General features: G+C 44.9%; 1 protein-coding gene across 7 annotated transcripts in view; it reads right to left on the bottom strand.

Moving 5' to 3' along the window:
* The window catches only part of PPHLN1 (periphilin 1), an 85,891-nt gene that overhangs the window by 24,177 nt on the left and 33,975 nt on the right, over positions 1-27,739 (bottom strand). For 5 of the 7 annotated variants that reach the window (XM_058190138.1, XM_058190136.1, XM_058190135.1 and 2 more), the window contains 3 exons: positions 4,278-4,360; positions 2,465-2,638; positions 1,856-1,917 (listed from right to left, as the gene is read on the bottom strand). In XM_058190138.1, the coding sequence (XP_058046121.1) occupies positions 1,856-1,917; positions 2,465-2,638; positions 4,278-4,360 (319 nt within the window). Of the gene's footprint in view, positions 1-1,855; positions 1,918-2,464; positions 2,639-4,277; positions 4,361-5,022; positions 5,231-22,618; positions 22,739-27,739 lie in introns of those variants that run through there. The other 2 variants (XM_058190134.1, XM_058190139.1) reach the window with 2 other exon arrangements.

Genomic DNA, 27,739 nt, shown 5'->3' with positions numbered 1-27,739 from the left:
CTCCAGATCAAGGAGAGGACAAGGATCATTCATAAGTTTGTTCCATACAGAGTCTGCCCACAAATACTAATCTTCAGCTGGTTTGAGAGCACTGGGAATCATTTGTTTAAGCCATGGTTGAGCATCTTCAGATAGCAGATTCATCTATTTCCTCTCTTAACTTCTTTAGGAATTGCTTATTACTGATTTTCTGGATGTTAAGAACCTTCTCAAAGACAGATTCACTCATGCCAGGAAAGTTTTTTTCTATCTTGGATAAAATAAATTTAATGTAAATTTAAGGATTAAAAAGAAAAAAAAATGTTTTTGGAAAACAACAAAAAGTAATTGAAGGTTAATTTTGGAAACTGAAAAGCTAAGTTAAAGGTCTGAATGGATCCCTTAGGGCAGAAATAACTGCAATTAAACATTTCCAATAACCCTGGATCAGACCTGCACACTGGTTTGGATGAATTTTATCCCATCACTCCTTACAAACAGAGTGAGCTCTTACATTTATTGTATATGTCCTATACAATATATACAAAACTCTATGTCCTATGTTAAAACGGACGCGGTGGCTCAGGGGCTAGGATGTTGAGCTTGTCGATCGAAAGGTCGGCAGCTCATCGGTTCAAATCCCTAGTGCTGCCGAGTAATGGGGTGAGCTCCCGTTACTTGTCACAGCTTCTTCCAACCTAGCAGTTTCGAAAGCACGTAAAAATGCAAGTAGAAAAAATAGGAACCACTTTGGTGGGAAGGTAACAGCGTTCCGTGCGCCTTTGGCGTTGAGTCATGCCGGCCACATGACCATGGAGACGTCTTCGGACAGCGCTGGCTCTTTGGCTTTGAAATGGAGATGAGCACCGCCCCCTAGAGTCGGCAACGACTAGCACGTATGTGCGAGGGGAACCTTTACCTTTACTTTACCTTTATGTCCTATGTTATTAGATAGCGTAATGGTCATTAAAAACAAAATCAATCATACTAAAATAATAAATAATATTACATTGAAGGCATAAGCACTATAGCAAATTAAAAAGAATACAGGTAGTTCCCACTTAATGACTCTAAGCAGGACCAGAATTTCCTTTGCTAAGCGATGCAGTTGTAAAGTGATTGCATTACTTAGTGATGGCAATCCTGGCAGTCCCTGATTGCCATAGTTAAGCAAGTCATTAATGACTTTGTTATCACAAGTCATTAAACAAAGACTGTGTGATTGTGACTTCTGAATTCCTGTTGGCTTCCTTATTGACATTGCTTGTGAAAAACTGGCAGGGATGGTCAGAAATTGTGATCATGTAACATGTGGTCAGTGTGATGGTTTTAATTCCAGACTTGTTAAGTGTACAGATTGTGATCATGTAACTGCAGGGGTACTGTGATGGTCATATCTTCAAGGATTGCTCATAATTACCACTCATTCAGCATTGTAATAAATTTGAACAGCCACTGAATGCGAGCCCATTAAGTGAGGAATATCCATATTTCAAGATGCATACTTTCATTGCACCATGTCAACATTTCATTGCTTTAAATTTTGTACCTTTTGGTATCCTACTTAATATGAAATTAAACCAGTAAGCAAACATTTATTTTTCAAATTTAAAAGACTGAGATATTTGTCTCTTTCAAATCATGTAAAATCTCATCTATGCTTTGCTATTTCTTTCAAATGATAATGGTTCTCAGGATTCATTAGCCTGCTTTTTTGGCAATTATCTGTCACTGAAGACTTCAATTTGCTGGATTCTCCTTGGTGTCTATAGACAAATCTTAAGAGCCCCAGTTAATTTAAATGTACACAAACAGTGTTTCCATTTTTTATTCTAGAGACTTTAGAACTTTATGTAGCTAAATTGAAAGACAATACCTATAATCAGGTGGCCGACTATCAGAATGGTCTTCTCTTGACCATCTATATCCTGGATCATCCTACAATAGAATCAGAAAATTTAGTTTCAAGAAACTAAAAGCAATAGGATACTGTGAAACACCATTGAACAATTTTTTAAAATAATTTCTTCCAAAATTGATTAAAAGAAATTTAACATGCCACTAATATGTATTTAATGTATTTTAAAGGGAAAAAGAACTATCCATTGAACAAATATTAAATGCAAAAATAGGCTGATTTATCATATTGCTATACAAGAAATAGTCAATATATCGTTGGTCAATCACTGGTGATTGCTATGCATCCAATGTTATTATTTGCCTTCAGACAATATTTGTAAATGAATTCTCTTCCTCTTCTGAATGCTCCTTCTCATGTTTTCTCCAGAGAGATGGAAGCTTTAAGCATTAATCTTCAAGCTTTCAAAAGCACAGTTGCTTTAGTACAGTATGTTCATAGAGTTACAGCATAAAGTTTAAATATCCAAATTATTTTTAAGTGCTATTAATGTAATACAGAGCTGTATCTAACAATTGTGGAACATTTAGCTTCCAGCCACATATTCATCAGAAAAGGGAAACTCACAATTCTATGTGGTAGTCCACTTCTTCGTTCGTGGGCAAAACCTCGACCTTCACCATAATCTCTATAGCCTACATGAGCATGGCCATATTCATATCTACTATAGCCTCCTTCACCAGGTCTTTCTGGAAGTGGTGGTTTCTTGGATGCAAAACTGACTACTCGATGGTAGTCATCCTAAAATTATATACAATAGCAATCATTAAAAATTATAAATAATAAAAATTATCTCAAAGATTAATATGGATATTGAAGTTTTAATAAAGCCAGTAAATATATTAGAAATCAAGATACAATCTTGCTTTAGTTCATGCCTCTTGTTAAAGAGCAGATGAAATATCTTGAACTTAACAAGATTGAAAATGTGTATTTAACGAAACAATAGATTATACTAGGCTCATAAAAAAAATGAATACTTGAACTAATTGTTTTTCTCCAAATTTAGTATCAACTACCATGTTATAAAATCTTTACCATTATTTAAACATTATTTAGAAAATTTTAAATTACCTAGCTGTAACTGTTTAGACCTAAATAGGATTAAAAAATAATAGCATATATGGGAAAAATAATAGCACATAAAACAAAAAATCTTTTTCTGTGCAAAATAACCATTGCTTTTGGCATCATCCTGAATAAACAGACTTTCTAATGGAATGCAGAAAATATGGTGGTACAAATTTGAGACTGCACCCTGAGCTATCCAATGAAATAAGAAAATCTGCATTTGAAAAGAGAAAACAATTAGTTTATGCAGTTAAAAAAATCAAACCAAAAATAAAGTACAGGCCTGGGCTTTTAACAATTATCTCCCTATTTTATCTCTCCCGCATCAGATCCTTAGGGAACCTGTATTTGTCCAGTTTAGGTTACAGTGTGCAGTAGTATTTTGAGGCAGCTGGAAACAGTGCCTTGGAGAAAGGAAGCTTGGTTTTTTTTAAAAAAAAAATCAAAGCAAAGCCAAAAAAAAAAAAAAAAGCCAAACTCAGCTCATCTATATTAGAATCCAACAAATAAACCATGGATAGGCAAGAGACCCCAATTAATAATTTTTTGGTAAGGACAATTAGGTCAGTGTGGTCTAGTGTTTAAGGCAGCGTTCAAGTCCCATCTTAGCCATTAAAGCCAACTGGGTGACTTTGGGCCAGTCACTCTCAGTCCAACCCACAGGGTTGTTATTATGTGGAAAATAGGAGGAAAATAGGAAGAGGTGTGTGTTGGATATGTCCGCTGCCTTAAGTTATTTGTAATAATAAAGGCGGGATACAAATCAACAAACAATTACCACATTGGATGAGGAGAAGCAAAGTGAGCAAGGCCACATCATGATCATGGGTAGAGTTAGGATTTCTGTTCCTTCTCAAATTTTAAAAGGAACTTTTGTGTATGCATAAGAAGCGGTGGGAGAGGGGGATGCTATACTGATTTTTATCCACTGATACGGAAGGGAATGCTGTGAACTGAAAAAAAAAAAGCCTTTGGGGGGGGGGAAGGCGGACACAGATTGGATATAAAGGATTTGTTTCTCCTTCTTGCTTGTCCATTCTAGGATAAGTAAGAGACTCACATAATCAAGATAAAAGCTCCATTAAAAAGCATTTTACAAAGCCCAACATAGGTATTTAAGAAGGACATATTAGGAATGAAACCAAGTTTTATAAAACACAGCATTGTGAACCATTGTAGGCCTCCTAATTGAATGTCCGTCCATGTGTGTACTGTAATCCCCATAAGTTTGAGATCATAAATTTAAATTCCTAATCAACAGCTAAAAAGATTAAAAAGAGAAACCCATAACTATTAGCAATCTGCTTACATCAGGACGTGGAGGAAGTCTTTCTCGTGGTAATCTTTCATATTCATACCGCTCAGACCACATTTCATCTCTTCTATATGACACTAAAAATAAATATGTTATCAGTTAAAGCGGGTGTCTGCAATCCGCGGCTCCAGAGTCACACACGGTTGTTTCGGCCCTCTGCTGTGGCTCCCTTTCGGGTGATCCCACCTCTGACTGGCCTTGCCCTCACCTCCCAGTCACTCCTTGCCTGGCCTGAGAAGGTAAGGGCGATGGCAGGGAATGGAGACTCACTCCATATTCCAGAGCAGGAGTTGCTGGGTCTCACAGGTGCTTCTTCTGGCTCTTCTTCGGGAGAGCAGGTTGTGTGTCTCCCTGGCGACTGAGATATGTGGAGCACCAACAAGAGCCAGAAGAAGCACCCACAAGACCCAGCAAGAGATGAGGTGCAGAGAATCAGAATCAGAAGGAAGGAAGGAAGGAAGAAGAGAGGGAGGGAGGGATAGAGAAAGAAAGGGAAAGCAAGTAAGTGCAGGATTAAATTCTGGGATGCAAAGGAGTCTTTGAGAGTTGAACGCCAGAGGCACAGATTTCCTCTGCCTTCTGCATTCCCACCTCATACTGAAGTGAACCAAACAGGCCAGGGTTTGCCTCCCCGCTAACCGGCCCCACCAAGCGTCCATGTTGTGTCTGTGCCCCCCGAGACAGGCCTCCTGCCAGAAAGTGACTTGAAAAGTAAGGGGGAAGGGCCGTCAGGACTTACCTCGGGAACACCGGTTTCCCTGGCTCAGCTCCAGGAGCCAGAGGCAGGCCAGGTGGAAGAGATAACATGTCAGGCCTGGAAACCATACTAGGCCTTAGGGTTCCAGACACTGCCACATTTTTCCCCTGAGGGGAAGAAGGGGGGTTGAGGGGTATGGTAACATTCTTCAAGCGGTCAAGGTCGGATGGTGTTCACATCTGCAGGAGGACTGGCGGGAAGATATTCGAATGAACTGGGAGAACGTGGGACCATGTGACCAGCAAAGGGGTTAGGGGGGTGGGACTCTTGGGGTTTGTATAACTGGGAAAAGAATCCGGAAGTTCAGTTTTGGAACTTCACTCGTGTGCCAGTTTCCTTATGCTAGTAAAGAACTCTGAAAGACAGTGGCTTCTGAGTTTTTTTTATGCAGAAGAGGTTTTTCTGGAACCTTGACATAACAAGGCCTCCGTCCCCTGACTCTTCCCCTCCCCAGGCCACGCCTCCAGACCCAGCTGATGGCAATCAGGCCTGGCTGGACCCTAGGTTTTGTAGGCAGGAGAGGCGGGAACAAGAGAAGCAGGGATGGGGCAGGCCTAGGAAGTGCTGAGTCATGGAGCCACACCCCACAGGATATAAAGGCAGCAAGAGCTGCTGTGCCTCTTCGTCGCAGGCAAATTAATTGCTTAACTAAGAGCTGAAGTACTGTTTGTTCCTGGGTGACTCATCGGCGTCGAGGGAGATAACAGAGACACTTGGCAGACGCTCGCTATTTTGCTGCCAGAGCTGATAGTGCCGGCTAATTAAGCCATTGCTTGGACGGAGGCGAGGGGGGACAGAACACTCCACCAAACACGGCTCCAAAGGTTCAGCTTGCACGTCCCTCTCGCCTCTATGCAGATAGCTGACAGACAATGCAGCGTCTGCCTTACCCCCCCCCCCAGGCCCGCTTCTCACTGCGGCCCAGCCCCCCTCCACCTGGGAGGCACTGTGTTCCCTGCCTTGCTATCTGGCAGGGAACGCAGTGGTGGTGGCAGTTGGAGCCTTCCTGGGGCAGAGTGAGGAGACCCTGCTGGGACTCTCCACATGGCACAGCAGGGGCAGAGAAGGTGCACACTCTGTGTCAGGCTACCCCCGACGGCAAATAGGAAAGAATTCACCTTGACTCCATTTGGTATGGAAACAAGTACTTTTACTTTTACAGTCTGGTTAGCAGCCAAGCAAAGCTGGAACTGAGACAAAATATGGCAAACATATCATATCCCCCCAATTGTCCCTCCTCCTCCAGGAGGTCAGGCTAGTCTGGTCCAATGCCAACTCCTTCACGGCCCCTCGTGGTAATCTTCTTCCACAGGTCTCTGGATGTCAGTCAACTCAGGAATGCAGTGTCGGTTAGGAAAGCGCGCGCTGATAACATTCAATCATTAATCACCCCTCCTCCCAGTTATGTCAGCCGACACTAATAATAAGCTCTTTTCCCTTACCCCGGACGGTGGTATGATTCACCTCATGATCCTAAAAGTTTATAATACAGAAATAAACATTTTACATTCTATCTACTGATATAATCATTTAAAAATAAATGAAGAGTGGAGTGGAGGCTGACATTTAGGCTTGTTTAGGCGAAAGTTTTCTAGGAGTCTTTAGCGCTTCCAGATTTTTGTGATCAGTCCAAACTTCAAAAGGATGATTTGAACCTTCTAAGAATTGTCTCCATGTCCGTAGAGCCCAATGAACTGCAAACGCTTCTTTTTCCCAAATAGCCCATCGTCTTTCGGTTTCAGTCAATTTTCGAGAAGTGAAAGCACAGGGTTGTAAATTACCATCAGCATTGTTTTGGAGCAAGACGGCTCCGACTGCTACATCACTTGCATCAGCTTGTATTACAAAAGGAACATCCATGTCAGGGTGCTTTAAAATAGCTTCGGCGGCAAAGAGTCGTTTCAATTTTTCAAATGCTGCTTGACATTCCATTGTCCATTCGAGGGGTAATGATGGTTTGGGTTTCGTGTCTCCTTTAGTTTTAAGAGGTTAGTGATTGGTAAAGCAATTTGAGCAAAGGAGGGATGAATTGACGATAGAAATTTGCAAATGCTAAAAACTTTGGAGCTGTTTGCGTGTGCGTGGGGGGGCCCATTCCAAAACAGCTTTCACTTTTCCTGGCTCCATTTCTAACCCATCAGCCGAGATGCGATATCCTAGGTAGTCTATTTTGGTTTGATGGAGATCACATTTGGATAGCTTGCAATACAGTTCAGCAGATAATAACTTTTGAGAACTGCTCTTACTAGTTTAATATGTTCTTCCATTGTTTCTGTATAGATGAGTATGTCGTCAAGGTAGACAAGAACTCCTTTGAACAAATGCTGATGGAGTATTTCATTTATCAGTTGCATAAAACTGCAGGCGCCCCTGCAGACCAAAAGGCAGTACTAAACTGGAAACACCCTAGTGGACAGTTGAAAGCGGTTTTCCATTCATCCCCTCCTTTATACGGACTCTGTAGTAGGCTTCTCGCAGGTCCAATTTGGTGAAGAACTTCCCTTCGCTAAGTGTGCTAACATATCTTTCATGAGTGGCATGGGGTATATGTTTTGGCGCACCGCGTTTCAAATTTCTATAGTCAACTATAAGACGAAATGAGCCATCTTTCTTTTCCCGGAACATCACTGGCGCCACGCGAGGCCTAGCTGGTTGGATAAAGCCCGCTCTAGGTTTTTGTCTATGAATTTCGTAGCTCTCCCAATTCTTTTGGGTCATGGGATAAGCTTTTGGTTTTGGAAGTTTTACCCCGGTAGGATGTCGATGGCACAATCAATAGGCCTATGGGGAGGTAGAACGTCTGATGCTTTCTCACTAAAGACTTCTCGCAGGTCCCAGTACTCCTTAGGTATCCTTTCCTCCCCATCTATCCGTTCAACCATTGCCCCCCATTTATCTTGGAGCATGGCCATGGTCTGACTCTTCTTGGATCCCCCTTTTCCTCCTTTTAACGCTCTTGAGCGGAACCGTAAGACTCCCGTTCTCCAGTTAATATGGGGGTTCCATTTCCGCAACCACGACAGTCCTAGTACCAAAGGTTGGTCCATTCCAGGGGCTACTATGAAGTTTAAAATCGCGATGGTCTCCTATTATCATTTCTATGGGTTCTGTTACGAAATGGGCGGGTCCTCCCCCTGCCACACTGCCATCCAACTGGGCAAATGCTATGGGCCTGCTTAGGGTTCTCAACCTTAGTTCCATTTTTTCTACTAGTTCGGGACTGATCATGCATCTAGTACATCCCGAATCTAATAATGCTAACATTTCCCCCTTGTTGCCCGAGGAGGGAACATGCAGGTTGACTGGAATGTCCAAGGGCCCCCGTGCCCAACTCACCAGAAAGTCTTCATCGGACTCTGATGTGGTTTTGCTGTCATCAGTGTCGGTCGACGCCATCCTCCTTGATGGGCGTGCCCTTCTTGGCAACGCCTCCTCCACTTTTGCCGGTTTTCGCGCCTTAGCAGTTGGTTTCACTGCTTCCTTCCCACCACCAGAGGTCGCGCTTGGAACCAACTTCACTCGACAGTCGGCTGCCCGGTGGCCCTCTTTCCACATCTGTAGCACGCAGTCGATCGTTGTCTCCTCCCTCTGGTCTAGGCGTGTCCCTTGAGGGCCACCCAGGAGAATGGGCCGGTAAGGTCTTCCAGTGCGCTGCCTTCTGCCACGGTCCTTCACTAGTTCAATTTCCATCTCTGCTGCCAGGGTATACCAGCCATACAATGTGGTTGGAGAGGCTCGTGCTCGACACAGTTCATAGAGATCTCCATTCAGACCATCTTTGAAAATGTCACCAGGATCACCTCCGACCACCCTCTCATCAAGGGACTAGATCACTGAATTCCTGGGTATAATCAGCCACCGGTCTCCTCCCTTGCCTGATGGTTTTCATTCGACCTTTGGCCTTTTGCTCTGCCAGGGGTCCTCAAACCTCCTCCTTAGTGCCGTAATAAAATGCTCGTAGTTTTGCAGTAGGGGAGTGGTTTTATACAGCGACACAAACCATGCAGCTGCTCTTCCGGTCAAATTGTGGGTCACAGCTCTAACTTGTGCTGCCTGTGACCAATAATCTCCCCAGTCTAACATGTGGTCATTCACTATCGCCAGGAACAATTCCAGCTCCTTCGCATTTCCATCAAATTTTTCTAATATGGGGGAATTTTGGCTTTTTCCTTCCCTGCGCGCCTTGCTTGGTCAGCAGGTGGCGCCTGCCCCATCCAATTCAGCTTCCTCTGGGAGAGAGTTTCCGTCTCTTCAGGAATCTCACCACCCTGGAAATCACCTCTAACGGGCCTCTTTGTAATTTCATCTTCCTCTTCCCTCCCCCTGGAGGACTGAACAGGGATTCATACCTTTGGCGAACAGCTAGCCTTACTTTCACTTCACGGAAAAGACGAAGGCTTCCTCCAGCTGGCGCTTGTCTGTTATCTCTCTCTCTGCCAATCCGAAAGTCTCACCGTCCTTCTTTTTCTTTTGTTACTCCAGGCTGAAACTCTTCGCACTTGGTTCCCACCTTCCTCTTCCAGCTTTAATTGCTCAATCCACCGAGCTCTGCAAACTTCCAGCTCAGGGTTAAAAGTGTCAGCAAAATTCCTCCGGACGCCTCCCCAGCTCAGCCGGCAGCAGGCCTTCCATCACATTTGGGTTTCTCCCCGGTATTGCGATTGCAATCCTGGTTGGTAGACATGATGTGAGTTCCAGCTTAATGTCAGGCTACCCCCGACGGCAAATAGGAAAGAATTCACCTTGACTCCATTTGGTATGGAAACAAGTACTTTTACTTTTACAGTCTGGTTAGCAGCCAAGCAAAGCTGGAACTGAGACAAAATATGGCAAACATATCATATCCCCCCAATTGTCCCTCCTCCTCCAGGAGGTCAGGCTGGTCTGGTCCAATGCCAACTCCTTCACGGCCCCTCGTGGTAATCTTCTTCCACAGGTCTCTGGATGTCAGTCAACTCAGGAATGCAGTGTCGGTTAGAAAGCGCGCTGATAACATTCAATCATTAATCACCCCTCCTCCCAGTTATGTCAGCCGACACTAATAATAAGCTCTTTTCCCTTACCCCGGACGGTGGTATGATTCACCTCATGATCCTAAAAGTTTATAATACAGAAATAAACATTTTACATTCTATCTACTGATATAATCATTTAAAAATAAATGAAGAGTGGAGTGGAGGCTGACACTCTGCCTGCTCCTGCTGCCTCCCAGCCGAAGCGCCATGATTGTTTGCTTACTGGCTGCCTCCAAGGAGGGAGCTGCCCTTGGCCTGCTCCGGCCCCTGCCATGGAGGGACAGAGAAGGGGGAGGTGTTTCCCCTGACAGGATCCAGGTTGAGTTGCCTTATTTTGCATGGATCGCCAATGCATTGGTTGTGGTTGGATTCACACAACACATGAAGCTGGGCAGGAGAGCATGGATAGATAGAAGGATGGATAGAAGAGAGAGAAAGAGAGACAGACTGAGAGAGACAGACTGAGAGAGACAGACTGAGAGAGACAGACTGAGAGAGACAGACTGAGAGAGACAGACTGAGAGAGACAGACTGAGAGAGACAGACTGAGAGAGACAGAAACAGAGAGATCCCCGTTCCCCACAGAAAACACCAGGAGCCAAAAACCTGGGAAGACATGGCTGGGGAGGTGTCATGTGACTGGGTGAGAGGAGTGATGTTGAATTGGCCACGCCTTTACCACATATATATACGTTCCACTATTGGGGTCTTCTTATATCTGCCCTGGAGGAGTGCTGAGGGGAGGATGTTAAATCTGGCTCTGAAGAATGCTATTCTATGTTTCAGAAATATCAGGTCCTTTAAATATCTTGCTGGTTCTCACACACCGTTTAATTCTGTTCCTACTCTGGAGAGGCATCCTATTTAGTTCTAAGTGGAACATGTCTTTTATTCTATTAATAGCTACTTTGCTTAGCTTGGTCAAAGGGATATTAAGAACATCAGGGAGAGCCCATAAGAGCCTAGCTTGTGGTCTATCATGTGTTTCCAGGGGGGAGGGGAAGTTATCAGTCAACACTAATGAGATCAGTCCCTCTGGAAAGAAATGCATTTTTAGCCAATAGATAATCATCAGTTTCCAGGTTCTTACATTAATCTGAGGCATACCTGTTTCAATCCTTAACTGGGCATTTAGTGTTCTTTTGGGAGCAGCTATAATAGTTTTGCAGGAATTTTGTTTATATGATTTCTAGTGGGTCTTTATGAATATTCCCGTGCCCTATATAGAATTTGTGCCCATGTTTTGGCCTCAAAATGTTTTAAGGTAGCAGGTACTTTATTTATTTTGCCAAGTATGTATTAGATAACAGATATAAGTATAAACATGATTATGAATACATGAAATGGATACAAATAAAAGGGGACATTAGGACAGGGACAGTAGGCACATTGGTGAGCTTATGCACGCCCTTACAGACCTCTTAGAAAAGGAGTGAGGTCGACAGTAGACAGTCTAAGGTTAAAGTTTTGAGGGTTTGGGGAAGAAACAACAGAGTCAGGTAGTGTACTCCACATTGATCACTCTGTTGCTGAAGTTGTATTTTCTGCAATCGAGTTTGGAGCAGTTTACCTTAAGTTTGTATTTAACTGTGTGCTCGTGTATTGTTGCGTTGAAGCTGAAGTAGTCATGGACAGGTAGGACATTATAGCTGATAATTTAATGTACTATGCTTAGGTCAGACTGACAGTGGTGCAGTTCTAAGTTGTCTAAGCCCAAAATTTGGAGTCTGGTGGCATAAGGTATTCTGTTGCGAGCAGAGGAGTGGAGGACTCTTCTTGGATCCCCTTTTCCTCCTTTTAACGCTCTTGAGCGGAACCGTAAGACTCCGTTCTCCAGTTAATATGGGGTTCCATTTCGCAACCATGACAGTCCTAGTACCAAAGGTTGGTCCATTCCAGGGGCTACTATGAAGTTCAATTTCGGTGGTCTCCTATTATCATTTCTATGGGTTCTGTTACGAAATGGGCGGGTCCTCCCCTGCCACACTGCCATCCAACTGGGCAAATGCTATGGGCCTGCTTAGGGTTCTCAACCTTAGTTCCATTTTTCTACTAGTTCGGGACTGATCATGCATCTAGTACATCCAGAATCTAATAGTGCTAGCAGTTCCCCTTATTACCCGAAGAGGTTTTTCTGGAACCTTGACATAACAAGGCCTCCGTCCCCTGACTCTTCCCCTCCCCAGGCCACGCCTCCAGACCCAGCTGATGGCAATCAGGCCTGGCTGGACCCTAGGTTTTGTAGGCAGGAGAGGCGGGAACAAGAGAAGCAGGGATGGGGCAGGCCTAGGAAGTGCTGAGTCATGGAGCCACACCCCACAGGATATAAAGGCAGCAAGAGCTGCTGTGCCTCTTCGTCGCAGGCAAATTAATTGCTTAACTAAGAGCTGAAGTACTGTTTGTTCCTGGGTGACTCATCGCCGAGGAGATAACAGAGACACTTGGCAGACGCTCGCTATTTTGCTGCCAGAGCTGATAGTGCCGGCTAATTAAGCCATTGCTTGGACGGAGGCGAGGGGGGACAGAACACTCCACCAAACACGGCTCCAAAGGTTCAGCTTGCACGTCCCTCTCGCCTCTATGCAGATAGCTGACAGACAATGCAGCGTCTGCCTTACCCCCCCCCCCCCAGGCCCGCTTCTCACTGCGGCCCAGCCCCCCTCCACCTGGGAGGCACTGTGTTCCCTGCCTTGCTATCTGGCAGGGAACGCAGTGGTGGTGGCAGTTGGAGCCTTCCTGGGGCAGAGTGAGGAGACCCTGCTGGGACTCTCCACATGGCACAGCAGGGGCAGAGAAGGTGCACACTCTGCCTGCTCCTGCTGCCTCCCAGCCGAAGCGCCATGATTGTTTGCTTACTGGCTGCCTCCAAGGAGGGAGCTGCCCTTGGCCTGCTCCGGCCCCTGCCATGGAGGGACAGAGAAGGGGGAGGTGTTTCCCCTGACAGGATCCAGGTTGAGTTGCCTTATTTTGCATGGATCGCCAATGCATTGGTTGTGGTTGGATTCACACAACACATGAAGCTGGGCAGGAGAGCATGGATAGATAGAAGGATGGATAGAAGAGAGAGAAAGAGAGAGACAAAGAGAAAGAGAGAGACAGACTGAGAGAGACAGAGAGCAAGAGACACAGAGAGACACACACAGAGAGAGACAAAGAGAGAGATAAAGAAGGACTGAGAGAAAGAAAGAGAGAGAAAAAGAGAAAGAGAGAAAGAGAAAGAGAAAAGAGAGACGAAAGAGAGACAGAAACAGAGAGATACCCGTTTCCCACAGAAAACACCAGGAGCCAAAAAACCTGGGAAGACATGGCTGGGGGAGGGTGTCATGTGACTGGGTGAGAGGGAGTGATGTTGAATTGGCCACGCCTTTACCACATATATATACGTTCCACTATTGGGGTCTTCTTATATCTGCCCTGGAGGAGTGCTGAGGGGAGGATGTTAAATCTGGCTCTGAAGAATGCTATTCTATGTTTCAGAAATATCAGGTCCTTTAAATATCTTGCTGGTTCTCACACACCGTTTAATTCTGTTCCTACTCTGGAGAGGCATCCTATTTAGTTCTAAGTGGAACATGTCTTTTATTCTATTAATAGCTACTTTGCTTAGCTTGGTCAAAGGGATATTAAGAACATCAGGGAGAGCCCATAAGAGCCTAGCTTGTGGTCTATCATGTGTTTCCAGGGGGGAGGGGAAGTTATCAGTCAACACTAATGAGATCAGTCCCTCTGGAAAGAAATGCATTTTTAGCCAATAGATAATCATCAGTTTCCAGGTTCTTACATTAATCTGAGGCATACCTGTTTCAATCCTTAACTGGGCATTTAGTGTTCTTTTGGGAGCAGCTATAATAGTTTTGCAGGAATTTTGTTTATATGATTTCTAGTGGGTCTTTATGAATATTCCCGTGCCCTATATAGAATTTGTGCCCATGTTTTGGCCTCAAAATGTTTTAAGGTAGCAGGTACTTTATTTATTTTGTCAAGTATGTATTAGATAACAGATATAAGTATAAACATGATTATGAATACATGAAATGGATACAAATAAAAGGGGACATTAGGACAGGGACAGTAGGCACATTGGTGAGCTTATGCACGCCCTTACAGACCTCTTAGAAAAGGAGTGAGGTCGACAGTAGACAGTCTAAGGTTAAAGTTTTGAGGGTTTGGGGAAGAAACAACAGAGTCAGGTAGTGTACTCCACACATTGATCACTCTGTTGCTGAAGTTGTATTTTCTGCAATCGAGTTTGGAGCAGTTTACCTTAAGTTTGTATTTAACTGTGTGCTCGTGTATTGTTGCGGTTGAAGCTGAAGTAGTCATGGACAGGTAGGACATTATAGCTGATAATTTAATGTACTATGCTTAGGTCAGACTGACAGTGGTGCAGTTCTAAGTTGTCTAAGCCCAAAATTTGGAGTCTGGTGGCATAAGGTATTCTGTTGCGAGCAGAGGAGTGGAGGACTCTTCTTGTGAAATATCTCTGGACTTGCTCAATTATATTAATGTCCGATATGCAATGCGGGTTCCAGACAGACGAACTGTATTTGAGAATTGGTCTAGCAAATGTTTCGTATACTCTGGTTAGCAGTACAATGTTACCAGAGAAGAAGCTACACAGGATTCGGTTAAGAACTCTTAATGCCTTTTTGGCAATGTTGTTACAATGAGCTCCGGCACTTAGATCATTAGAGATGAGTACTCCAAGGTCCTTGCAAGAGTGAGGGTTGTCTACTAGGTCGTGTCCACCCAGCTTGTATTTTGTGTTCTGATTTTTTTTTGCCAATGTGCAAGACAGGGCATTTGTTACTTGAGATTTGAAGTTGCCAATTGTTTGACCATTCTGACACACAGTCTAGGTCTTTTTGAAGGATAGTTGCATTAAATAGTTTTACACCATCAGTGAAGAGAACGCAGTTTCTTATAATACGATTGCAAAGGTCATTTATGTAAAATATAGTCTTGGTGCTAAAACACTGTCTTGGGGGACACCACTGTTAACATGTGCAGGATTTAATAGGGTGTTCCCTATTTTGACCACTTGTTGCCTGTTTGACAGGAACGCAGCTATTCAATTGTGCAGGGGTCCAGAAATGCCATAAGATTTTAGTTTTAGAAGTAGTTCTAAAATGGGAGGGCAGAGGTCGACAACGAAGCACCTCACTTGTGGGGTGCCGCAGGGGTCGATTCTCTCGCCCCTCCTGTTCAACATCAATATGAAGCCGCTGGGTGAGATCATCAGTGGTTTCAGTGTGAGTTACCAACTGTACGCTGATGATACTCAGCTGTACTTTTCCACACCGGGCCACCCCAACGAAGCTGTCGAAGTGCTGTCCCGGTGCCTGGAGGCTGTACGGGTCTGGATGGGGAGAAACAGGCTCAAGCTCAATGCCTCCAAGACAGAGTGGCTGTGGATGCCAGCACCCCGGTACAGTCAGCTGCAACTGCGGCTGACTGTTGGGGGCGAGTCATTGGCCCCAGTGGAAAGGGTGCGCAACTTGGGCGTTCTCCTGGATGAACAGCTGTCCTTTGAAGACCATTTGACGGCCATCTCCAGGAGAGTTTTTTACCAGGTTCGCCTGGTTCGTCAGTTGCGCCCCTTCCTGGACCGGGATGCCCTATGCACGGTCACTCATGCTCTCGTGACATCTCGCCTGGATTACTGCAATGCTTTCTACATGGGGCTTCCCTTGAGGAGCACCCGGAGGCTCCAGTTAGTCCAGAATGCAGCTGCGCGGGTGATAGAGGGAGCCCCACGTGGCTCCCATGTGACACCACTCCTGCGCAGACTGCACTGGCTGCCTGTGGCCTTCCGGGTGCGCTTCAAGGTTTTGGTAACTATCTTCAAAGCGCGCCATGGCTTAGGGCCGGGCTACTTACGGGACCATCTGCTGCCACCGATTGCCTCCCACCGACCCGTGCGCTCTCACAGGGAGGGACTCCTTAGGATGCCGTCTGCCGGGCAGTGCCAACTGGCGACACCCAGGTGAAGGGCCTTCTCTGTGGGGGCTCCCACCCTCTGGAATGAACTTCCCCCAGGACTCCGTCAACTTCCTGACCTTTGAACCTTCCGCCGCGAGCTTAAAACACATCTATTTATTTGTGCAGGACTGGACTAGAATTTTAATTTTAAATTTAATTTTAATGGGGTTTTATCATTTTAATTGTAATTTTAAATTTTGGCCTATTTAAATAAGTTTTTTAATTAGTGTTTTATCTTGTATTATATTTGTATTTTTATTGGGCTGTAAACCGCCCTGAGTCCTTCGGGAGATAGGGCGGTATAAAAATTTGATTAAATAAATAAATAAATAAATAAATAAATAAATAAATAAATAAATAAATAATAGTTTGTCGTGAACCACTGAATCAAAGGCTTTACAGAAGTCTATGTAGATTTGCATCTATTGCTTTGCCCTGATCCGAGTTGCATAGTCCATAGGTTTTTGTAGTGTAGTGCAGATTACAGGATAATTTTTTTCTGAAACCAAATTGTTTGTTAGAGAGTAGGCTGTTTGTCTCTAAGTGGAGGGTAATGAATTGGTTTATGATTGATTCCATGACTTTGCAGGTGACGCAACAGGATTGGTCTATAATTTTCAACTAGGCTGGGGTCTCCCCTTTTTAAGATAGGGATGACCTATCTTCAAAAAGATAATTGATAATTATAATTATCAATTATAACTTAGTAATATGTTTATTTATATTAATATTTTAATATTAATATTTGATAATATAAATATATAATTGATAATTGATAAAGATAATTGACCTCCGCCTGTGTAGAAGAAATGTTTAATGGCATCTGAGGACCTATGGGCTGATTACAACATATAATCCAGGTGAGCCTTCCATGTACCTTGTTAATGGAAAACCAACCAAAGGTATTTAAATGTCCTAACCTGTTGTAAATTATGTCCTTCTATTCTCCAGAAGTATTGAATAGGATTTTTAGCAAAAACTAAGTGTCGAGCCCAGCTCTGGCTCAAAACATGATGCTACAGGGGAAGGATCATGGGAGCAGCCCCTAATCAAAGATCCAAATGGATGACATATCAAGGACTTGGTTGAGGGCTGCAGGGATCTACATTTGGCAAGCATGAGAAAAGAATCAGCACACTGGTGGCTGGGATAGAGGGAGATGAGAGCTGGGCGTTAGGAAGAGCTGCTTTAGTTCCAGGATTTAGCAGATGATGTGGCAGCTGAGGCTGTCAGACGAGGAGGGAGAGGGCGGCCGGGTGTCTAATCAATGCAGCAGTTCAGCCATGGGGCGTGGCATGAGCAGCGCGGGATGTTTAAAAGGGGCTGAGAGGCAGAAGCTCTCAGCGCTGACTTTATACAGAGAGACCTCGACTTTTACTGAGACCTGGTTTGTAGCAGACCCAATAAACGAAGTCACTATCGGAAAGATAACCAAGTTTGCTTGTTTCTTCTCACGGCGTCTGACACAACTGTGGCTGAGCTAGCCGAGACAGATTTTTGATTTGTCAAAATTAAGAACCAACTTATTCTGTCTGCAGTAGCCTAGTGTTGCGGTAATTGCTCTCTTCAGTCCAATGGGAGTTTGTGAAATAATAGCAGCATCGTCAGCATATAGGAGTATTGGAATTTACGTTGTGCTAAGTTAGGAGGATGTAGATAAGGGTTCTGCAAAAGACTTATCATGGGGTTGATATAAAAATTAAAAAGGGAGAGGGACAGAATACAACCCTGCCATACCCATTTTTGTACCCTTACTAGGCACAAAAAAGTCCCTTGAGGATTACACCTCACTTTCAAGGTGGAGTTAGCATACAATTTTTGTATGAGAAAAAGGAGGTGTTTATCAATCCTGTGTTTCCCCAAAAATAAGACATCCCCTGATAATAAGCCTAAATCAGGCTTTTCAGCACATGCAATAAAATACCCCCCACTAAAATAAGCCCCCCACCAACTACTTACATGCATGCACAACGGTCTTGCCATTTCCTCTGGTTGCTTGCCACGCAAACAACATGAGGTGAGGAGGTGAGATTGTGGGGGAGAAGGGGGGAACATGCCCCATGCAGCCCACACACCCTTACCTTACCTACCGGTAACACTGATGGCTGCCGGAAAAAGAGCAGCAGGCTAGCAATGCGTCTCGCGCCCAGTAACCAGTAACTTTGATGGCCACCACAAAAAGAGCAGCAGGCCATTTATGTGCTTCGTGCCCCACTCACCAGTAACGCTGATGGCGGCAGCAAAAAGAGTGTTAGGCCAGCAATGGGCCTTGCGCCCAGTAACACTAATGGCTGCTGCAAAAAGAGTGGCAGCCCAGTGAGGCGCCTTACGCCTCGTGCCCCACTCCTAACCGATAATGCTGATGGCGGCTGCAAAAAAAGGGGACGCCAGAAAAAGAGCTGCAGGGCAGTGATGCGCCTTGCACCCCACTCCTTACCAGTACCTACCACCACCTCAAGCAAAAATGAGAGAGAATGGCGGGAGAGAAAGGAAAGAACAGAAAGAAAGAAAAAGAAAGGAAGAGGGAGAGGAAAAAGAAAGAAACAGAAATGAGAGGGAGAATGGGGAGAGAAAGGAAAGAAAAGAAAGGAAGAGGGAGAGGAAAAAGAAAGAAACAGAAATGAGAGGGAGAATGGGGAGAGAAAGGAAAGAAAAGAGAGAAAGAAAGAGGAAAAAGAAAAACAGAAATGAGAAGGAGGAAGGGAGGGAGGGAAAGAGAGATCCATTTCCCCCACATAGGAAAACCACAATGTCAAATCCCAACCACCACACACCCAGGGTTTTGGATTAATGGATTTAATGATCTAAAATGACTTTTATTTTGATCCCCAGACAGGATGAGCTCAAAAAGAGCTACTCCGTGGAATTCAAGAAAGGAATTGTGGAGGATTCTCAGGGCAAGAATTTGGCAGCTTTCTGTAAAGAGAAGATGTTGGATCTACGTATGGTCCAAAAATGGAGAGTACAGTATGATAACCTCAGTCAACAGGTGCAGGAGGGAAATGGATCGCTGACAGGAGAGCAAAGTTATACACAGGGCTGATAGTCAAGCATTTGCCCTTGAAATGGCACAATTACAAATTTCCAAGGGACAATTCAAAGCCTCTCAACACTGGCTGGATAGCTTCCTTCAGTGACATGAACTGTCTCTGAGGAGATCCACCTTGCTGTTCAAGTTGAAAGATGGTGAACTTGTCAAACAGGCACTTGCATTCAAGTCGTTCGTTGATGGCATTGACTTTGCCAAAATATCAGCTATTAAACATTATTTTTATGGACAAAACAGCTGTCTTTATGGTCCAAGAAGCTCAAACTACCATTGACCAGAGGGGTGCCACATCAATTTATATTCCCTCCACGGGATATGAAAGCACATGTGTGATGTGCATATTGGCTATTCAGATGGATGGAACCAAAGTCACACTGCTAATAATAAGCAAGGGAAAGAGGGACAAAATTGAAAGGTTTCATAAATTTACGTCCTTGAAACTCAAAAGGCCTGGTACACCCAAGCAGCTATCAGGAAGTGGGTGGAGCTAATGCTCCCACTTGTTGTGCGAGGTGGCCAAAGAGGCATGGTGGTGTTGGATTCAGCCAGCACTCACTGTGCCAAGGATATGAAAAAATTTCTTGCTCAACACAGGATCGATCAAATTATGATTCCTGCAGGAATAACTGGCTACCTGCAGACAGTGGATATCAGTATTAATAAGCCATTTAAGGACCATCTCCACGTGGAAATAAATCAATACATAAAACACCGAATGATAAGGAAAAGAGATAATTTTGTGAAGCCTGGCCTGCCAGAACTTGTCAATTGGGTGAAGAATACCTGGGAAAAAATAAGTGACAATTGTGTTGCAAATGCAATAAGAGCAGACTTCAGGGACAGGAGGTACTCTTTTAAGGAGACCACTGTTGCTAAGCATGAGCGATTGGGACCAATGGTGTTGAGCAAAATGGACATAAAAGAAACACAGGATGGAATTCAGGATGTGAGCGGTTTTGATGAAGTTGTGGAAAAAGATGATACCAAAAGACTACCATATTAAAATAAATGTTTCCCTGGACACAACAGCGAGGAATGCAACAGAGCTGGAAAGATAAGACATGCGGCCCACTTCACACTCACCCCGTCACCTCCAAATTGCATCCCTAAAAGGGAAGGGAGGCTAAGCAAGGGGCAGTAGCCCTGCCTGGTGACTGTGGGGGGAGAAGAGATGGCAAGGGGAGCCCTGACTCACTCCACGTGTCTCACTTCTCCCCCGCCCCACCTGCCACCCCTCTCGATAAAGCGACGGCGGGAAAGGAGAGCAGACAGGGGTGCAGTGGGATGTGCTTGGCTGCGAAACACACACCGTACCTTTCCAGCTCTGTCGTGTTCCTCACTGTTGTGTCCAGGGAAACACATTATAAAAGAAAACTTGCAAGTTCAAGAAGTTTGATTGAACTCGCAAGGTTTTTTTACATGTTTCCCTGGACACAATGGTGAGGAATGCGACAGAGTTGGAAAGGTAACACACACACTTCCTGCTTCTCGCCCCCCCAACCTGCCCCCCCAAATTGCATCTCTAAAGTGGGTGGGTGGCTAAGCGAGGGGCAGGAATTATGCCATGCCCGGCAAGGGAGGTGAAGAGACAGCAAGGGGAGCCACGTCTCGCTCCACGTGTCTCGTTTCTCCCCTGCCCCACCTGCCAAAAATGCCAGAAATGAGTCTCTGTGAGATTCCTCATGCCGCTGCCTCATGGAGCAGGACTCTACAAGGCTTGTGCTGCTGCATGTATGAATGGCAACATTGCCGCGAGGTTCGACATACTGGTAAAGCCATGAGCGGCCAGCTATGACGGTATGATGAAGCTCGTGGCGGTGCTGCAGTTTGTGCATGCAATGGCACAACAAGCCTTGCAGAGTGCTGCTCCATGAAACAGCAGTGGTGGCAGGACACGTCAGGGCAGCAGCAGCAGCCAGCCACTTGGCCAGCACAAAGAACAGGGAGGGGAGGCTATGGCAGCAATGGGACATCCAGTCGCACGCTCACCATCTCCTGCATCCCCAAAATAATATGACACCCGCTCCCAGATAATAAGGCTAAGCCCTTATTTCTGTTATTTGTAACAGAAACTCCCTTATTTCTAAGCCCTGTTTAAAAGAAAATACAGGGAAAACACAGTAGTAGTTTTAATTTTGCCCAGAAGGTGTAAGTGGATATTGAGTCAAAGGCTTGCTTAAAATCAAGGAAGGCTATGAAAAGAGGATTTTTTTTAACATGTGTATTTTTGAACCAGATGGTGAAGTACCAAGATAAGATCCATTGTTGATCTTCCTTCTCTAAATCCAGTTTGTTTGTCTTTGATTATCCCCCCTGAAATAAACCAATTCTAGAATTTATAATTTAGGTGCTTGGCATACAAATTTACTAAGAACACTCAGAAGACTAATGGGTCTATAATTGCCTGGGTCATTTCTATTACCCTTTTTGTAAATTGGAATGATTGCTAATCCCCAATCTCTTGGCATACAGCCAGTTTTATCTATAAATGTAAGAAGAGATGCTAATAGAGTTGCCCACCGACAGGCATTCTTTTCAATTATTTCTGGCAGGACATTGTCAGCATCTGGTGCCTTAGTGGCCTTGAGGGATCCGATCTACTGGGATATCTCTTCCGGTGTAACAGGAAGCCAGCAAGGAGTTTGATCCAAATTAATTTGGCTCTCCTTAGTTACATAGTCGGGGTCTGTATATAGCTCTCTAAAATATACTTCCCAGGCCTAAATTGGTACCTGATTAGTTGGGGGCAGGGGGGAGTATTTTCACAATCCTTTGGTGAATATACCCAAAAAGGATTGTATTTTTTGTCTTAACTGATGCAATTACTGTATTTTTCGCACTATCAGACACACCGGACCATAAGACGCACATTAGCTTTAGAAAAGGAAAACAAGAAAAAAAACTGCTCTGCCTCCCAGCATTCATCCGGCTAGCTTCCTTGCAGAAAACAGTCTGATCAACTTCAGCATGTTATCACAGCCCTAGCACGTGGCTTGTCAGGGCTCCCTGCCACCTAGAACAGCTAAGTGGAGGCATTCTGAGAGGCCAATCCAATTGCTGAACAGCTGCTTGGCAGCGAAGGGTCCAGCATTCCCTGGCAGCGGCAAACACCAGCAGCAGTGACAGGCAGCGGCTTTCACCAACCTCCCTCTCCCCACCGCAATATTCGCTCTATAAGACACACAGATATTTCCACCCACTTTTTGGGGGGCAAAAGTGCATCTTAATAGTGCAAAAATACGGTAATCTACGCCAAGACTCCTTCAGAGTCACACTTTTCTTTTCTTTTAAAAGGGTCTTATTGTGCCTTCAATTGCTTTAAATAATGAGTATGATCCTCAGAAGGGATGGTTTTTACTTTTTCTGTACTCCTTCTTATATGTCCTTTTCAGTTGCATACAATCTTTATCAAGCCATTTTTTATTCTTTAAAGCCGGCTTTTTGGAGTGAGCCAGTGTTCTATTAGTGAGAACTGATTTCAAATTTTTAATTAAGGATTCAAACCCTTCTAAGTATGATCCCTCAAACTTACTATCCGACATTAGCCAGGAAAGGGGTTGTTTGCATGGAGGTGTGTTGCGAGTTGTTGAACGCAAACTCTGCTACTGCCAAATACACCGACCAATTGTTGTTGGTTCACAAAGCAGCACAGGTATTGCTCCAGAATGCCAATCACTTTCTCAGTCCCGCTGTCAGTTTCCGGATGATGTGCTGACGACAGGCAGATCTTTACATCCAAGGCTGTCATCAGCCCTTTCCAAAACTGGGCAGTAAATTGAGCCCCTTGGTCCGATACGACCCTTTCTGGTAGGCCATGGAGCCAGAAGATGTGTTGGATAAACATGTGGGCGGTGGTGCGAGCCGTCGGTAACCCACAACATGGAATGAAATGTGCCATCTTTGTCAGCATGTCCACCACCACGAACATGGTCGTGAGTCCAGAAGATGGAGGCAATTCGTCAAAAAGTCCATGGAAATGGCACCCCAAGGTCTCTCTGGTGTCGGCAATGGCTGAAGTAGCCCTGGAGGTCCTCCTGTTGCCGACTTGGCCTGTCGGCAGCGAACACAGGACATAAGTCTGGACATTGTGTCGCAAGCGAGGCCACCAAAAAGTACGCGAAACTAGATTCAGTGTCTTAAAGAGGCCTAAGTGCCCTGCCGCAAGATTATCATGACACTGTGACAAGGTAAGTCCCCGAAGTGGCCCTACCGGCACATAAAGCCTGTCTCGGTATCCTCGTGAAATGTCCATGGAGAGTCGGGCCCTATCTCTTCCTTGCGTTACTCTACGTAAATATCGTGCTGCTGCGCTTCCCAGATCTGAGTCCGTAAATCCACTGGTTCCTGAATAGCAGAGAAAGATTCTACAGGCAACACTGTCCGGAGCAGAAGCGGGTCTTCGATGTGGGAATACTCCGGTTTTCTCAAGAGCGCATCTGCCCTTTGGTTGCAACCACTGGGGATGTACGTCACATGGAAATGAAACCGGGCAAAGAAGAGGGACCACCGAATCTGCTGTTGGTTCAATTTCCGGGTGGTCTGTAGGAACTCCAGGTTTTTATGGTCCATCCGGACTTCAATGATGCCAGGCCCCCTCCAGAGGATGTCTCCAGGCCTCAAACGCCATCTTAATGGCCAGTAACTCCTTCTCCCAGATGGTGTAATTGTGCTCGGAAGGGTTGAGCTTCTGGGAATAATATGCACAAGGGAAGAGGGTACCACTGGACATGCGAGTCTGGAGCAACACCGCACCAACAGCAACATCCAATGCATCTGCTTCCACCACAAATGGACGATAGGGGTCAGGATGCTTCAAGATAGGCTCCTTCATGAAGGCCTGTTTCAAGGCCTGGAATGCCTGCTGCTTGGTGGTATCCTACCAGAACGGGACCTTTTTCTGCAGAAGCCGAAAAAGGGGTGTGGTCAAGGTAGTAAAGCTGGGGATAAAGGTCCGATAGTAGTTGGCGAACCCGAGAAGGCACTGGACATACTTCGCTCATCGAGGAGGTTGCCAACTACACAAAGACACCACCTTGCTCGGCTCCATAGCCATGCCCTCAGGAGAGATGCGATGCCCCAGGAACTCGATGGTGGACTGGAAAAACTGGCATTTTCGCATACAGATGATTCTCCCAGAGACATTGCAGGATCTGGCGGAGGTGCTGTTGATGGCTCTCCTGGGAGGGAGAGTAAATCAGAATGTCATCGAGATAAATGACGACAAACTTGTCTAAGAGGTCCCTAAAAATGTCATTCATGAAATGTTGGAACGGCAGGAGCATTGGTCAGCCCAAACGGCATAACCGTATACTCAAAAGTGTCCATAATGGGTGCCGAACACTGTCTTCCATTTAACCCCAGGACGGATCCGAACAAGATTATAGGTCCCTCGCAAGTCCAATTTAGTGAACACAGCAGCCTCCCAAAGTCAATCTAGTTGTTTGTGAGAGCAGCTGGCTGTCAGTTTGCTCCCCCAACCCCCCCAAAGATCGGGAAAGTCTAATAGCTGTTGTTTTGCCAATTCTCTTTGAAGGTCCAGTTCTAACATCTCAAATTTGTTGGAGATGGAGGGGGGGTTAATTTTACTTAGTTCTGTTTCTGGCAAAGTGCTCCTCAATTCTTGGTTGTTTTGCAGTTTTCACGGGCGGGAGAGATCTGGGGCTGGTACCACGACATTTCCTTCTTTTTCCCATGTCTTACCAGTCCCAGGAAAAAAACCAACCCTTTATCTGTGTTGTGGTCTTTGCTGTTATCTCATCCAAAGAATATTAGTTAAATAAGAATAGATCCAGTGGGAATATTAAAAATTTATAAAATAAAATAAAACTGAGAGGAGTTACTGCAAACATGCTCCAGCAGTTAACCTCCCAGCTCCTCGAGCCCAAATAACTTTTAGACAGAATCAGTAAAATACAATTGGAGCATGATTTGGTTCAAGGTAGTTCTGTTTTTCTTTTTTTTCTTTTTTTTTTGTTTACATTTATACCCCGCCCTTCTCCGAAGACTCAGGGCGGCTTACAGTGTATAAGGCAATAGTCTCATTCTATTTGTATATTTTTACAAAGTCAACTTATTGCCCCCCCAACAATCTGGGTCCTCATTTTACCTACCTTATAAAGGATGGAAGGCTGAGTCAACCTTGAGCCGGGCTTGAACCTGCAGTAATTGCAGGCTTTGTGTTCTTAATAACAGGCTTTACCAGCCTGAGCTATCCGGCCCCTTCTTGAGAGCATATAACATAATAACAGAGTTGGAAGGGACCTTGGAGGTCTTCTAGTCCAACCCCCTGCCCAGGCAGGAAACCTTACACTATTTCAGACAAATGGCTATCCAACATTTTCTTAAAAATTTCCAGTGTTGGAGCATTCACAACTTCTACAGGCAAGTTGTTCCACTTATTGATTGTTCTAACTGTCAGGAAATTTCTCCTTAGTTCTAAGTTGCTTCTCTCCTTGATTAGTTTCCACCCATTGCTTCTTGTTCTACCCTTAGGTGCTTTAGAGAATAGTTTGACTCCCTCTTCTTTGTGGCAACCCCTGAGATATTGGAACACTGCTATCATGTCTCCCCTAGTCCTTCTTTTCATTAAACTAGACATACCCAGTGTCGTGTCCCACTCCTCCACTGACGGCCGGGTCGGGGAAGTCCGTATCAAGCGTGCCTCTGCAGCTCTGCCAAAGTCCTATCAGAGTTCTCAAGGCAGGCAGGAGACCAGGAAGTGACTTCAGCAATCCAAGTTAGACTGCCTGACTCAGAGAATGCCAGAAAGCAGATCCTTTATATAGGCCATGGGGTGTGGCTCCATGACTCAGCACTTATCCAGGCCTGCCCCTCCCTTCCTTTTGCTGACGTCGCCTCTCAATTCTCCGGAAGTGAGGATCTCTCCAGCCTCCAGCTGTTGGTAATCTGAGCTCATGACTGGCTTCACATTCTTCAGGCTCACATGCTGTGGGGGAGGGGTTCAGTTGCTCCGTTTGCCTGGGCATGGTGCCAGGACTGGGGGCTGAAGGCACGTCAGGCCCTTCGTCTTGCTCAGTCTGTCCAGGCATGGTGCCAGGGCTGGGGGCTGGAGGCATGCCAGTACATTCTTCCGAACTATCAGCGTCTGGCAGGAGATAAGAGGGGCCCGGCTGCGGCAGGGGGAGCGAGCAAGACACAACACCCAGTTCCTGCAACCGTTCTTTATATGTTTTAGCCTCCAGTCCCCTAATCGTCTTTGTTGCTCTTTCCTGCACTCTTTCTAGAGTCTCAACATCTTTTTTACATCGTGGCGACCAAAACTGAACACAATATTCCAAGTGTGGCCTTACCAAGGCATTATAAAGTGGTATTAACACTTTACGTGATCTTGATTCTATCCCTCTGTTTATGCAGCCCAGAACTGTGTTGGCTTTTTTGGCAGCTGCTGCACACTGCTGGCTCATATCTAAATGGTTGTCCACTAGGACTCCAAGATCCCTCTCACAGGTACTACTATTGAGCAAGGTACCACATATATGGTACCTGTGCATTTTGGTTTTTTTGCCTAAATGTAGAACCTTACTTTTTTCACTGTTGAATTTCATTTTGTTAGATAGCGCCCAATGTTCAAGTCTGTCAAGATCTTTCTGTAACTTGAGCCTATCTTCTGGAGTGTTGGCTATTCCTGCCAGCTTGGTGTCATCTGCAAATTTGATGAGTTCCCCATCTATCCCCTCGTCCAAGTCATTGATGAAGATGTTGAAGAGTACTGGGCCTAAAACAGAGCCTTGGGGTACTCCACTGCATACTTCCCTCCATGTGGATGTAGTTCCATTGAGGACTACACGTTGAGTGCGGTTGGTCAGCCAGTTACGAATCCATCTGGTGGTGGTGCTGTCTAACCCACATTTTTCTACTTTATCTAGTAGTAGGTTATGGTCTACTTTATCAAATGCTTTACTGAAGTCCAAGTAAATTATATCGACAGCATTCCTCTGGTCCACTAATTTTGTCATTTTGTCAAAGAATGCAATGAGATTAGTCTGGCATGATCTGTTTTTGACAAACCCATGTTGGCTTTTGGTTATTACTTTGTTTGTTTCTAGGTGTTCGGTGATTCGTTGCTTGATTATCTTTTCCAGAATCTTCCCTGGTTTTGAGGTCAGGCTGATAAGTCTGTAGTTTCCTGGATCTGGTTTTTTTCTTCCTTTTTTGAAGATGGGAACTACATCAGCTCTTTCCCAGTCCTCTGGCAGTTCCCCTGTGCTCCAGGATCTTTGAAAGATATAGTTCAGTGGTTCTGAGATCTTGTCTGCCAGTTCCTTCAGAACCTTGGGGTGTAATCCATCCAGTCCTCATGATTTTAACTAGTCAAGGGTAGACAGGTGTTCACTTACCATTTTTTTTCCTATTTTAACTTGTGTTTCTAATCTGTTTTTTGTGGTGCTGTTTTTGATGGTTGGATTGTTTTTTCTTTTTGTGTAAAGACAGATGCAAAATATTAAGTAGATCTGCTTTCTCCCTGTTGCTTGTCACCTTCTTGCCACTTTCTCCCAGCAATGGGCCAATTGTTTCCTTGACTCTTTTCTTGTTTTTAACATGTTGGAAGAAGCTTTTTTTGTTATTTTTTACTTTTGTCGCTAGCCTTTGTTCGTTGTGAGCCTTAGCTTTCCTCACTTCATCTTTACAGGCT

The sequence above is a fragment of the Ahaetulla prasina genome, chromosome 7, assembly GCF_028640845.1.
Source record: "Ahaetulla prasina isolate Xishuangbanna chromosome 7, ASM2864084v1, whole genome shotgun sequence".
Classification (NCBI taxonomy): Eukaryota; Metazoa; Chordata; class Lepidosauria; order Squamata; family Colubridae; genus Ahaetulla; species Ahaetulla prasina.
This window is presented reverse-complemented; position numbering and strand designations above follow the sequence as displayed.